The following is a 15,546-nucleotide window of genomic DNA, read 5'->3' on the forward strand; positions in this document are numbered from 1 at the left end:
CAATTGAGATACAGATGTCACGCCTGTATTGAAACCATTGCTAAGCTGCCGTAATTGCTTAATTAAGACTTTGTTTAAATTGAAAGGGGCAAATATGTGACGAGGTTGAAAAAAAATACCCCAGAAAAAAAAATGTACTGCTGGTATTTATATAATTCACTACTATTTTGCTACAATGTCATGAAAAAGAAAAAATTTAGGTATGTAAATCGAATTCGCCACCCCCTTTTCCCCGTTTGTGTTTGTGTAAAAAAAATTATTATTTAAGTTTTAAAAATTATTTACTTTGTTCAAAAAATATTAATATTAATTAATTTTCAAGAATTATTTAATTTTATTCTGTAAAATAGTAATTAATTCATTTATCTGTAAATCCGCGAGGTTGTTGCTCAGGCACCTAGAATGGTAACCTTCAACTAACACTATCTCCTCCGAGACCCTGCGGCGCAAGTTGACCAAAATTGAGAGTATGGTAGAAGAAGGGTTGCTCTTCCTTCCGTAGAACATAAAATTCAAATCGGACCATGTTAACACCAAAAATTATTTACATCAAAAAGATGCTTTTTTCTATGAAAATCCCTATTTTTTATGATTTTTTCACTGCTGTGTCGCCACTTTTCGGTGTATTTCGACCAGAAAAATGTCCACAAAATTTTTACTTTTCAAAATTACAATTCCAGCGGGTCGAAACAAACCCGAGCAACGCCGGGCGATACTGCTAGTATATATATAAACGGCAAAATGTCTGTGTGTGTGTGTCCTTAATACAAATCCACAATTTTTCAGTTAGAGGGCTAGCACTTTCTATGGTCATTCAAAACCGTCCAAGAGTGGTCGTGCACATCTTTACATTTCCCCAGTCACTCCACAAAGCCATTAAAAAATCAATAGAAGTGACTTTTTTCTGAATTTTCTATCCAAAACCCAATCAAAATGCCCGAAACTTGATATGCCAATTGAATGCCAGCTAGCTGTATGTGATTGGTTGGAGATTTGGACAGTACTCGCATGTATGTGCGCACGCACGCAGCTGTATATGCATGCACTAGCACTATGACCCAGTCATAGTGCTAGTCAATTTATATTGGTGTAGCATAAAAAACATCACTGAGAAAACCAAAGAAAAAAACAGTACTTTACTAACACATTAGGTTAGCCAATCCGTTATCACTCTCTCAACCAGAAATATTGTGAACTAATGATTGAACTGTTAGTAATCAATGACACTAATGTTAACAAATCATGATATAAAATTCTATAACAAATAACTCACAAGAATCAAAAAGCTGCTGAGAACAACAGTGCATTTTAATATTTTATAACCTATTACATTTTCTATTAATTAATTTCATTTGTGACATTTTGAGCTTTATAAAGACATGATATATTTCAATACGCAACACTATTGCATATGACAATGAAGATACTCTATTCTATTCATAGTAGTATTATTAGGGTCCTAGAATATATTTTAAGAACATATCTGAATAATCTGTGGTTAAGAAACTCGCTTTGTAACCACATGATCCAGTCCCGTTACACGGCAACTTGAGACAAGTTTCTTTTACTATAGCCCTACACTGATCAATGCCTTGTGAGTAAATGTGGTAGACTGAAACTGTGTGGAAGCCTGTCGTGTGTGTGTGTGTGTGTGTGTGCATTTGTTACCCTTCCACCACCACCTAACAACCAATATGGGTTTGTTTACATCCTCATAACTTAGTGATTCAGCAAAAGAGACCAATGAAATAAGCCCCCAAGGCTTAAAAATAAGTACTGAGGTCAAGTCATTTGACTAAATCCTTCAAAGCAGTGCCCCAGCATTGCCACAGTCGAATAACTAACACAAGTAAAAGACAAAAGACTGCAGCACATTCCTGGCTAAATATCTCTTGTCCACCATAACTTAACACTTCATAATAATTTTACATCCAATAATGAGAAATCCTTACCAGACATACAAGAACTCTATTTGAAGGATTGGTTTTCATGGCAACTAATCTTTCTTTTGTTTGACGCATCAATGAACCAATTTTGACACGTTTGATTTGATAAATCTGAAATTAAAAAAAGAACATGGTTAAACTCTAAAGAAATGCATAGTGGGCTGTTGAGATTTAATCTCAGCAATACGTTCTCTAAAAACCTGCTAGAAATAACAGCGAAATCTCCCTCAAATACCATATTACTGTTTTAAGAGAAAGCAAAAGCACACAGGGAATGTAGTTCTAGCTATTCTAAGAAAGATGGAATGGTCTCTGCTCAATCAAAGTGATAAACAATATCCATGTTGCAGCAAGTATAGTTATTTTTCTTATTTGAGAAGACAATACAATATATGTGCAAAAGAAACTGGAAGAGAGAATGATAGCATATAATTCAGTTACATGTTGCAGTACTGAATGATATATGCAAAAAAAATTTCAAATGAATCAAAATTTATTTCTTCACTGAGGAGAGAAAACAAAAACTGAATTCTGATTGCTAACAACTCTCAAAGAAATGACCGAATAAATTCAAGAAATTAAGAATTATTTCAGAGAAAATTGAATTTTTATGAAATCTGATCATTGTTAGCAGGCAAAGTGATAGTTATATACACGTTTCAGCTTATTTAATCTCATCAGTGAAATCTGGCAACATCTACAACAGTTACTATGGTAATAAAAGATAAAATTATAAAGTGTACTAATTAGTACAATCGTACTAGGTATCCTATACTTTTAAACAAACATCAAAATCAAATTCGATGACTGGCATCAGCGCTAGCGGGGTACATAGAGCACCATATGAGTGTGATCGTTGACAGAGCGACTAACCAGCTTCCATGCCAGTGGCACATAAAAGGCACCATTTGAGTGTGATCGTTACCAGCGTCGCCTTACTGGCACTTGTGCCCCGTGCTAGTGGGGTGCTAAGAGTACCATCCGAGCATGATCGTTGCCAGACTGGCTAACTGGCTTCCGTGCCGGTGACACATAAAAGGCACCATTCAAGCGTGATCGTTACCAGCGTCACCTTACTGGCACCTGTGCCAGTGGCATGTGTAAAAAGATTTGAGTGAGGTCATTGCCAATACCACCTGACTGGCCCCCATGCCGGTGGCACGTAAAAGCAGCCACTACACTCTCGGAGGAAGGGCATCCAGCTGTAGAAATTTTACCAGATCAAGATTGGAGCATGGTGCAGCAATCTGATTTGCCAGCCCTCAGTCAAAATCGCCCAACCCATGCTAGCATGGAAAGCGGACGTTAAACGATGATGTACTAAGTATCATATACTTTTAAACAAACATGTAGGGTTAGTGACAGGAAGAGCATTCAGCTGTAAAAATCTTATCACAAAAAAAAAAAAAACTCCCCATCCAAATAATGCAAGCTTAAAAAACAAGCACTAAATGAATGAACAAACTAATTACAATTACTATGGTCATAGTCATTGCAAGTAACCATCATCATCACTTCACCATGCTTATCCCAATATTTGACTGGTACCTTATTTTATCAATCCCAAAAGAATGAGCAGCAAAGCTGACCCTCGAAGAATTTAAAACCCCAATATTTGACTGGCACTTTATTTTATCAATCCCAAAAGAATGAACAGCAAAGCTGACCCTCGAAGAATTTAAAACCCCAATATTTGACTGGCACTTTATTTTATCAATCCCAAAAGAATGAACAGCTAAGCTGGCCCTCAAAGAATTTAAAACCCCAATATTTGACTGGCACTTTATTTTATCAATCCCAAAAAAATGAACAGCAAAGCTGGCCCTCGAAGAATTTAAAACCCCAATATTTGACCGGTACTTTATTTTATCAATCCCAAAAGAATGAACAGCTAAGCCGGCCCTCAAAGTATTTAAAACCCCAATATTTGACTGGCACTTTATTTTATCAATCCCAAAAGAATGAACAGCTAAGCTGGCCCTCAAAGAATTTAAAACCCCAATATTTGACCGGTACTTTATTTTATCAATCCCAAAAGAATGAGCGGCAAAGCTGGCCCTCGAAGGATTTAAATTCAGAATGTAAATTGTCAGAACAACTACTACAAAGCATTTTGCCCAATACTCAATTGATCCAAACAATCAACTATCCTAGTAATATTTCAAATTTTGGCACAGAGCCAACAGTTTTTGAGGGGAGGAAGAAGTCAGTTACATAGATCCAGTACTTGACTGCTACTAATTTTATTGACCCAGAAAGGACGAAAGGCAAAGCTGACTTTGGCAGAATTTGAACTCAGAACATAAAGCCAGATGAAATGTCACAGGCACCTTAATAAAAATTAGTTTCAAATTTTAGCACAAGGCCAACAAGTTCGAGGAGAGGGGGCTAGTTGATTACATCGACACTAGTGCTCAACTGATACTTATTTTATTGACCCCAATGAAAGGATGAAAGACAAAACTGACCTCAGTAGAATTTGAACTGAAAACAAAAAGATGAACAGAATCCACTGAGCATTTTGCTTGGCATGCTAATGATTCTGCCAACTTGCCACTTTGCATTTTTTGGGGGTTGATAAAATAAAGTGTGTTTACGTCCTCTGTAACTTAGCGGTTCGGCAAAAGAGACCGATAGAATAAGTACTAGGTTTACAAAGAATAAGCCCTGGGGTCGATTTGCTCAACTAAAGGCGGTGCTCCAGCATGGCCACAGTCAAATGACTGAAACAAGTAAGAGTATAAGCACAAGGCTTGAAATTTCGGTGGGACGAGGCTTTTCGGTGGGTCAATCACATTGACCCCTTGCTCAACTAGTACTTATTTCATCAACCTCAAAAGGATGAAAGGCAAAGTCAGCCTCAGCAGCAGCCGTCCAAGAATTTGGACCTGGAGATCTCCATTTCCAACGACTTTGAGGGCCACCTCCCAGTGGTGTCAGACGTCAACAAAGAGCCCTCGACTACAAGACGACCAAAGTTTTTTTTTTTTTCCAAGGTCTGGGATCTCCCGCCCCTAAGCCCTACACCATCACCTAATCACCCTTACCCGTCTTGTTGCTTAACAACAACAACAACAACAGCCTCACCACCATTTGAACTCAGAACATAAAGAGCCAGAAAAAATGTCACTAAGCATATTGTCCATCTTGCTAACGATTCTTCAGCTGCTAATTTAACAATAATAATGATGATCATAATAATAATAATAATAATAATTTACAAATTCCTCTTCTTGCTGACTCTCAGTTGAATCTGTTTGGTCCGTTTTCACTTCTTCAATTCGAGCTTTTTTCAATGGGGCTTCTGAGTCATCTTGTTTGTCCTAGGATGGAAAGAAAATCGTCAAACTATCACTCTAGTAGAGTTATTATTAATCAAGATAGCTTTTTACTTTTCTGTCTTCTGTGCAACAATTTTATATGTCACACTAGCAGTATCGCCCGGCGTTACTCGGGTTTGTAAGGGAAATAACTATATAAGCATTTTTAGAGATGTAAAGTATAATAGCCATCTCAATATGGCTAACCACAAAGGGGGGGTGTTACTGTAGCTTTTTACGTTCTGAAATTTAATAATAAATTTTTAGAGAGTTACTTCCCTTATATATGCCAAAAATGCATTAAAAATGGGGAAAATTGATGGTAAATTTTTTTTTAAATCATAGATTCATCGTAGACGCGCGCTAATACCCAGAAGGGCTCGATATGAATCACGACTATAAAATACCCGGTTTTGGTTAAACTGCACTGCAAAATGTGGGAGTAGTTAGGAATCTAAATCGTAGGAGACAGACAGCACACAACCTCTCTTTTATATATAAAGATTTGCATTTTAATATGGGTTAGATGAGTCCACAAATTTAGATATTTACATAAATACACAATTAATATATGTATAGCAATAAAAGTGACCACCAAGCTAAGATATTGGACTAACTCCTTTACCAAGTCGCAAGAGAAGGGACATTGTGCTGCTTGCCTCAACTTAAAAACATAAACCATAGGGGCCAAAAAGGGCTCACTTGAGCAATTGGAAATAACAGCCAAATATCCTCAAATCACTATCATGCTAAAATAGAAAGAATACACTGCCAGATATTTTAAGCATCTCAGCAGTGATTTCTGATGGGCCAGAAGCTTTCTGTCTTCATATCCTTAATTGCATTATTCATCAGGCTACTGTCTATTTGGATAGCTGGCCCTTCTGTTGAGTCCATATTAAGTAGACTCTACATTTAGTAGTCTTTCATAGTAGTACTTCCAAGCCTCTTTGCAGAATCATTATCAAATTTATCCCAAACACTCTGTAAGTACTCACTAATTTTCTGCAGTTTAAATGTTTTTAATTTTTGTACAAATTGCACCAAAATAATTTTTTATGCATTTTGTTGTTTAACCCTTTAGCATTTAAACCGGCCATATCCGGCCAAAAGTATTCTGCCTGTTCTATGTTCAAACTGGCCAGATCTGGTCTCTCACACCAACCCTACAATATCATTTTAAAGATTAACAGCTACCTCATCAAAATCTCATAGCCTCAAGATAATGCATGATTAGTTCAAAACAATGAGGACAAAAAAGCATTAGTTTTGGCAGGATAATGCAAACACTAAAGGGTTAAAGTATGCTGCAAGTAAAAAAAAGTTTGAGAAAACTGATCTACATTAATATGTAAAAGAATATTTACAGAATTTGATTGAAGTCCCCAGAAACGAAGTTCATTATCAGCACAGCCAGTAATTAATTCTTTATTTTCTGTAACAAGAATATCTGTCACCTGCAAAACAAAAATATTAGGAAATAACATGAATTAAGGGGTACAAGAAGCAACAAGAAAGACTATGATAAAATAAATAAGTAATAAATTAATATTTGAGCAGAGCACCACATCGACAGGCCACCGTGACGGTGGCACGTAAAAAGCACCATCCGAGCGTGGCCGTTCGCCAGCCTCGTCTGGCACCTGTGTCAGTGGCACATAAAAAGCACCCACTACACTCACGGAGTGGTTGGCGTTAGGAAGGGCATCCAGCTGTAGAAATTTCTGCCAGATCAGACTGGGCCTGGTGCAGCCTTCGGGCTTCCCAGACCCCAGTTGAACCGTCCAACCCATGCCAGCATGGAAAGCAGACGTTAAACGATGATGATGATGATGATTCTCAAATAATGATTTTTAACTTTAGTACAAAACCAGAATTCCATTTTTGTGTGAGTTGATACTATTTAATTGACCCCAGAATGTTGAAAGGTGAAGTTGGCATAAACAGAAAATGAACTCAAATCATGAAAAATAAATTATTTTGACACTCAAAAGAGCTAATAACATACATATCTAGAATTACATTGTACATTCTATAACAGCAGTTTTTTTATTTGGGTATTCTGTGGCAACCAGAATATGTTATTTCCATGTTGCAATTCTTTCTGTTCACATTTGCTTCATGTTATGTTAGTACACTTAACAATAAAAATGAAAATGCAGAATTATAGAATACCAGTTAAATGATGAATTCACCTTGATTTATATACTGTTCTCAATATGTTATCCTTTTTATCTTTTTCACTCATTTCAGTTATTGGACTGCATTCATGTTGAGGAACTGCCTTGAAGGTTTTTTGTCAACAGATCAACCCCTGTACTTATTTTTAAGTCTGGCACTTATTCTAGTGGTCTCATTTGCCAAACCAATAAATTATAGGGATGTAAACAAAGCAACACTTACTGACAAGCAGTTGGAGAACAAACACAGACACACACGTGTGTGTGCAAATATATATACATGGCGTTAGGAAGGGCATCCAGCCGTAGAAACACTGCCAGATCAGACTGGGCCTGATGCAGCCTTCTGGCTTCCCAGACCCCAGTTGAACCATCCAACCCATGCTAGCATGGAAAGCGGACGCTAAATGATGATGATGATGATATATTTATTTATATATCAGTGTGCATGCGCTTGTGATGGGCTTTCACAATTTCTGCCAACCATATTCACTCACAAAAAATTGGTCAGCCTGGGGCTATAGTAGAAGACACTTGCCCAAAGTGCTGTGGAGCGGGATTGAACCTGAAACCAGACGGTAGCTAAATGTGCTTTTTAACCACACATTTATGCCTGTGCCTACTTAGTATCTTTTATTAAATCTTTGGAGATGAAGGCTCCTGGTGCTTTTCCATTGAAGATGGAACCATTTTTCTCTAATCCATATCATGATGGATAATTAACCATTAAAACTGTTGGTAAAAGAAAAAATAGCTATGCATAACAATTTCTTTCAGTTTATATTTGCTTTTACAATTAACATTTGACTGTCACAATAAGGTTTAACCTCATGTTTATAAGATTAGCTTAACTTCACATGCATTGTATATCCTGTAACAATATTATTTTCATTTACAAGGCAGCAAGCTGGCAGAATCGTTAGCATGTTGGGCAAAATGCTTAACAGCATTCCATTTGTCTTTACATTCTGAATTCAAATTCTTCTGAGGATGACTTTGCCTTTAATCCATTTGGGGTAGATAAAATAAATACCTATTTCTTTACTACCCACAAGGGGCTAAACACAGAGAGGACAAACAAGAACAGATGAACGAATTAAGTCGATTATATCGACCCCAGTACGTACTGGTACTTATTTAATCAACCCCGAAAGGATGAAAGTAAAGTCGACCTTGGCAGAATTTTAACTCACAACGTAGCAGCAGACGAAATAACACTGAGCATTTCGCCTGGCATGCTAATGTTCCTGCCAGCTCGCCGCCTTAGGGGTAGATAAAATAAACACCAACTGAGGACTATGATCAACGAAATCAATTTACCTCAACTTCCAAACTTGTGCCAAAATTTTAAACCAATATTACTTTCATGTACAGAAGTTGAAAAAAACTAACCCAAAGTAGAAGCTCACTCATCTAACTTTAATTTCTAACACAAAAAAGTAATTAGACAAAAGTTTTATACAAATGTATGCCTGACAAGAGGTATATAGATCTGAATATGTAATTAAGACACACACACTCACTCACATATATATGCACTTGTGTGCATAACACATAAAAATACAATTTATAGCCACAGAAGGATTAAGAATGGTCTGTCGAATTGCTTAAAGACGTTGAACAAAAAATTTTAATGCGGCTTCTCAATAAAAAATATTGTGCGTACAGAAGAGATGATTGACACAAATGCAAAAAGTGCTACAAGCTGATGCAGAAAAATTCAATGACAAAACATTAAAATATATGATGGGATGTAGTACCACAAACCAAAAAATGATGATAAAGATTACCGTCACAAAGAGGAGGATATAAGATTATCAATATTTCAAAAAGGAATCTTACCTCACTGCGGTGTTCAATAATGGTATCAAAGCAATGCTGGGTGTCCAAGTCCCATAGTTTTATTAAGGAGTCCTTTGAGCTAGAAACAAAATTTTAATGTTAAATGCAAAATATCAAAGTTTAAAATCATCATCATCATCAACATTTAACATCCATTTTTCATGCTGGCATGGGTTGGATAGCTTGAGAGGAACTGGCCACACCAGGTTCCATAGTCTATTTTGGCTTGGTTCCACAGCTGGATGCCCTTCCAAATGCCAATCACTTTACAGAGTATACTGAGTGATTTTTACGTGGCACCATCACCTGTGCTTTTTATGTGGTACCAGCATCCACCATCCACACCAATGTTTTTTACATGACAACTTGGTTTTAGGATCTCAATTCTGTTGTTATGGGCAGGTCTTTTTTAGAAAGACACAATATGACATCAGAAGGTACATATATATTTTTTTCTTGAGAAATAATACTTAGAATTTTTCACAACTCTGTTTATGGATAACTTACATACAATTTCTAGGTTTTATAATGTTCACAGAATCTATTATGAGTCATGTGATGATAGAAGATAATTTTAATTTACAACTGTGGAACATATAATGTAGATGATAACAAGGCAATGGATCTTAAGATATAGCCCATAGCTACAGATATTAATACAGACAACAATAAAAAATCTTATGATATAAACTATGAACCACACAATAAAGATGATAACCAACAACACAGCTTCTTGTTATATTAAATTTTTTAAATAAATAAAATTTTTACCAAACAATTTCCAAGAATTACCTGGTAATTAATACATTATCTTCAGAAAGAAATACTGCTTGTGTTATGCTTCCTTTGTGACCTTTTAATCGGTACATACCAGTTCCTTGTAGCAGATCCCACAAAATAACATCAGTGTCCTGAAATAGTTATCATGTTAAAAATCATATAAACTAGACAAAAGGAGATTACATTGGATAATGGATTAGAAAATAATAGAAGTAAAGAAGGTAGATCAAAGACTTTACTAACCACTGTCCAAATATAAAGATAAGAATTGATGAAAAAATTTTAAAATAGAACATTTCAGCTTTTCAATAGAAGGATACCAGATGGGATGCTCCCAATTTCTAAGGTATTAACAAGATAAATGAGGTGATTCCAACAAGAAATGGAACCTCGATTGCAGGTTCAGAATGCTGAGAATTTATACTGAACCACAGCAAATTTAGCTAACATTACCACCCCACATAACCTTAACCCACCAACCATCAAGTAAGCAAATTACCTGTTTTATGAGTTACATGATCAAACTGACAGAATGAATCTACAACCATATGATCAGTAACTGAACAGCCAATGTGATTCTACAAACACTGTTCCTACACAGTTTCAGATTTAAAGTTACATAGAACATTACTAGATCTGTATTAAATAATCAGAACATAATTCTTAATTTGTTCTCATTGATGTATTGACACGTGTGCTGCTTCATGTTGAGTAACTCCAGTAAATATGAGCTATGCTTAAGCAGACCTATGGCCTAAAGGTACCAAATCAGACACCTACAAACACAGCAACATAGGTAAAGAAATCACAGTAGTTCATCATCATCGTTTAACGTCCACTTTCCAGGCTAGCATGGGTTGGATGGTTCGACTGGGGTCTGGGAAGCCAGGAGGCTGCACCAGGCCCAGTCTGATCTGGCAGTGTTTCTACAGTTGGATGCCCTTCCTAACGCCAACCACTCCATGTGTAGTAGGTGCTCTTTACGTGCCACCAGCATGGAGGCCAGTTGGGGTGGCGCTGACAACAGCCATGTTCTGATGGTTCTTTTACATTTTTACATGCCACTGGCATCACAACTACAATTTCCATTGATTTTTGAGCGATTTCAATTCCGATTTCACTTGCCTCAACAGGTCTTCACAAGCAGAGTTTTGTGTCCCAAGAAGGAAAGATATGCATAAGTGAGCTGGCTACATCCCAGGTAGAGGCCACGGGTTATGGTCTCACTTGTCTTGCCGGGTCTTCTCATGTACAGCATACTTCCAAAGGTCTTGGTCACTAGTCATTGCCTAAGTGAGACCTAATGTTCGAAGGTCCTGCTTCACCACCACATCCCAGGTTTTCCTGGGTCTACCTCTTCCACAGGTTCCCTCAACCGCTAGGGTGTGACACAGTAGTTATTACTGTTATAATAGTGATAATCAGGTTGGTGAAGGTGGGTAAAAAGCCTAGCAGTAAGTAATGTTCCTTCTAAGTTTTCACTGTGGATGTGAACATGAATTTTGGCTTTGTATGCAAATTTTGTCTTTCTTTGCACATCCATGAGAGTAATCATCACTCAAATTGCTTCAACTAAAAAATTTTAACTTCAACTTGAAAACCTTGTGGGCACATTTTTTTACATAAAACTTGCCTGCATATGCACAGCTTAGAAGGAAAACTAGTGGTAACAAAAATATACGAGAAGTGACTATATAAAACTAAAACTTATTTTTAAATAAAAATAATAAAAAGAAATATAACTGAACAAGTTACATATATTTTTTTCAATGTGAATGAGGACAGGTTACATTCACAGGTTACTTATAGGCAGCGAGCTGGCAGAAATGTTAGCACGCCAGGCGAAATGCTTAGCAGTATTTCGTCTGCCGCTAGGTTCTGAGTTCAAATTCCATCGAGGTCGACTTTGCCTTTCATCCTTTTGGGGTCGATTAAATAAGTACCAGTTACGCACTGGGGTCGATATGATCGACTTAATCTGTTTGTCTGTCCTTGTTTGTCCTCTCTGTGTTTAGCCCCTTGTGGGTAGTAAAGAAATAGGTTACTTCACCAAATTCAAACAGTGGAATAAATGTAGGCACATTCGGTAGTTGGACTGCTTCCTAAAATGAGACTTCATACTTATCCTCACCATGTTATATCAATTTTTGTGGTATAGGTAATACTGACAAACCAAGTTTACAGCCCAGGTTCAATTTACAGTGGTAATATTTGAACCTCTAACCTACAACTCACTAACGCCTGAAACTTATATCAAATAATTTCTAACCAAAAAGTACTCACATTTCCTCCAGAGACCAGAATGAAACCATCTTTGTTGTGGTTGAGAACTGTAACAGCAGATCTGTGTCCGTTAAACTTGAACAGGGTCTCTTGATTCTCCAGATCAAACACATTAATCATACCATTGACATAACCAACTGACAGCTGTTTGTGATTCAGAGACACCTTCAAAGCTGTGACAGGAAATTTTTCACCTTTTAGAACTGAAACCTGAAACAAACACAAAATAATATGAGAAGCATGCACAGAAAATTTTGCAGTATTGAATAACTTAATTTCAGATATATAGCCATCTGGCCATCCATTAGGGGTAAGCACTGGGTAGATATGGTGTTTTTACATCTTTTACTATAAGAGAGAACTTTTTCTCCATGGTAACTCCAGTGAATTTGCCATTAGAAATTAAAAAATGTCGCAAACATATTTCAACTGAAGTTCATATATATACATATATATAAATACACACACACACGAACAGAAGTTACCATGTGGTTTTGTGTTCTATCTCATAGCACTTTGGGCAAGTGTCTTCTACTACAGCGGCAGGCTGATCAAAGTCTTGTGAGTGGATTTGGAAGAAGGGAACTGAAAGATACTTGCTATGTGTGTTCCAATCTTAACATCACATGACAGTTGTAAACAAACATTACCATCATATAAGTGGTGTTGTTTGTTTGCAGTCTTTTATGAAAATATGTCCAGCAATTTGTGCTGTTTGAATTCAAATGACAAAGGGTAATATTACCTCACTTAAAACAGGTGAAGGTTGGTAACAGGAGGGGCATCCAGTCAATGAAAATCTACAGCTATGTATTTTGTCTGAGCCATGCAAACATGGAAAAACTTTCACTAAGATTTTCTAGAGAAATTTCAAATACTGAAATAAAAGGGTTTTTTTTTTTACCTTTTTTCTACTACGCAAATCCCAAATAATAACATCTTCACAGGCAGCAACAGCCACATATCTCCCAAATGTGTTGTGGTAGTTCAGAAATTGAATATTTGATTGGTGACTTCCAATTATACCAAATGTTTGCTGGTGAATGTATCGAAGATACTGCTTTGTAAGACCCATTTCATATGACCTGAAAACAGAATAACATTATCATCATAATCATTATTTTACATTCATTTTCCTTTATGCTATAAATTTGCACGTTTCTCGAGGTTAGGCATCGCTTAGTTGAGCATCTTGTTGACATACTGAGATGTAATAATATGGACCAACGTAGAGACGAAGCTCATGCGAGCCTCATCAACGTCTTGGTTGATACTAATAATTCTTTCTACTGTAGGCACAGCGACTGAAATTCGGTGGGGAGGGGACTAGCCGATTACATCGACCCCAGTGTTTCACCTGTACTTAATTTATCAATCCCAAAAGGATAAAACTAATACCTTTGGAAAAGACATGGAAAATATCATTCTCTTTCAGCTGAGGTTTTGTGTTGTATAAAACATCGGAATTCAATATAATACCAAGATTTCAAGAGAAATAGGGATCTTGTGTGTCATTACATATTTTACCTATTTTTCTTCATAATCACTTTCTCTTTATTTATGAAAAAGATATTAAGATATACCGTTTTGGGGGTAGTTATTAGAGATTCATCTGTTAAAAGAGTTCTGTGACTCAAAACACCTTGTTTTTATTAAACATCGACGAACCGATTTTCAAAAAACACTTATAAGAGAGGGAAATAAGAAATGCACTATTGACGGTGATTTAAAACCAAAAAAGTTCAAAGGTGTAAAATCCAGAATGTAAATAAACATCGAATAAGGCCGGTCACAATTAATTAAAGCAAATGATAAAATATAGTAATAAATTTTAACTTCTATTATTTACTGGAAACTCTATCATTCAACCTTCTAAAAAAACAAGTAAACTTTACGATTTTAATATTTTATTTTGTGATGACGAGGTATTTTTGTGTCTTCTTTTTGAGTTTACGGTTGTAATATGAAAGAACTCCAAAGTGTATAAACGTATTTAGTTTGCATTTGATGAGTAGAAATATATTTTATTTACATTGGTAATTAAATTTTCATTCTTTAGAAAAGAAAAATGAAACAAGTGGAGCAGTACGATACTAATACTTTCATCATTGTATATATTTCTCGCATTAATAGGACATAACTAAAGTAGTTTTAAAACTTGTCAATAAATACGCCAAAATTTACCCTTTTTACATACCCTAATCTTGTAAATAACACGTGCTTGCTTTAACCATAATCTAGTATCAACACGTGCTTCCTCAAAGCAGTTATCGCCAATGTCTTAAAGTAAACGGTGTACATGTAAAGAGTTCTTCCTACATTATTATTCCTTTTAACGTTATACTTGTCAAACATGACTCGATCTGAAATTATTTGGTCTGTATTGTTTATTTCCATATGTTATTGAGATTAATTCATTTTTGTTGGAAAGAAAACAATTACTTCATGGAAGAGCCATCTTAGCCATTTAAAAAACTAAAAATTTCTTAAATTCTCATTTATTCTTGAAATTACAAAATTTTCGTTGCCCCACTGTGACCTGGTCATTGACACAGTTCTGCTGTAACTATTTGAAACTTAGTTAATAGCATTTCCTCCCCCCCTCGTTGAACTTACGGACATATCAGTCTGTTGTATACCTATTAATTGACCTCAAATCTTTTGATATCGGTTTTCGTTTGTCACTTCCAGGTTAACTGCGCAAACTTTTTCTCGAAATACAAAAGAAATTAAAACGTTACGACGGGTTAATTGGTATGCTTCGATCAGAGCTCCACCAAATTAAACAAAAAATTTAAGCTCTGTATAGTGATATCTCTTCTATTGGCGCATGGCTCAGTGGTTAGAGCGTCGAGCTTACCATCGTGAGGTTGTGAGCTCGAATCCCGGACCGGGCTGCGTGTTGTGTTCTTGAGCAAGACACTTTATTTCACGTTGTTCCAGTTCACTCACCTGTAGAAATGAGTTGCGACGTCACTGGTACCAAGCTGTATCGACCTTTGTCTTTCCCTTGGATAACACTGGTGGTGTGGAGAGGGGAGGCTGGTATGCATGGGTGACTGCTAGTCTTCCATAAACAACCTTGCCCGGACTTGTGTCTAGGAGGGTAACTTTCTAGGTGCAATCCCATGGTCATTCATGACCGAAGGGGGTCTTTACCCTTACCCCCTTTACTCTTTGAAACAATCGAAGAAA

General features: G+C 36.4%; 1 protein-coding gene across 3 annotated transcripts in view; it reads right to left on the reverse strand.

The window, feature by feature from the left end:
* Positions 1–15,546, reverse strand: part of LOC115223523 (WD repeat-containing protein 3) — a 43,668-nt gene that overhangs the window by 26,762 nt on the left and 1,360 nt on the right. Inside the window, exons 1-8 of one of the 3 annotated variants that reach the window (XM_029794157.2) lie at positions 14,549–14,683; positions 13,256–13,436; positions 12,352–12,561; positions 10,081–10,199; positions 9,289–9,367; positions 6,634–6,723; positions 5,168–5,269; positions 1,953–2,057 (exon numbers count right to left, since the gene is read on the reverse strand). In XM_029794157.2, the coding sequence (XP_029650017.1) occupies positions 1,953–2,057; positions 5,168–5,269; positions 6,634–6,723; positions 9,289–9,367; positions 10,081–10,199; positions 12,352–12,561; positions 13,256–13,426 (876 nt within the window). In that variant the 5' untranslated portion in view covers positions 13,427–13,436; positions 14,549–14,683. Of the gene's footprint in view, positions 1–1,952; positions 2,058–5,167; positions 5,270–6,633; positions 6,724–9,288; positions 9,368–10,080; positions 10,200–12,351; positions 12,564–13,255; positions 13,437–14,548; positions 14,684–15,546 lie in introns of those variants that run through there. The other 2 variants (XM_029794165.2, XM_036500515.1) reach the window with 2 other exon arrangements.

Source organism: Octopus sinensis, linkage group LG2 (assembly GCF_006345805.1).
Source record: "Octopus sinensis linkage group LG2, ASM634580v1, whole genome shotgun sequence".
Taxonomy (NCBI): domain Eukaryota; kingdom Metazoa; phylum Mollusca; class Cephalopoda; order Octopoda; family Octopodidae; genus Octopus; species Octopus sinensis.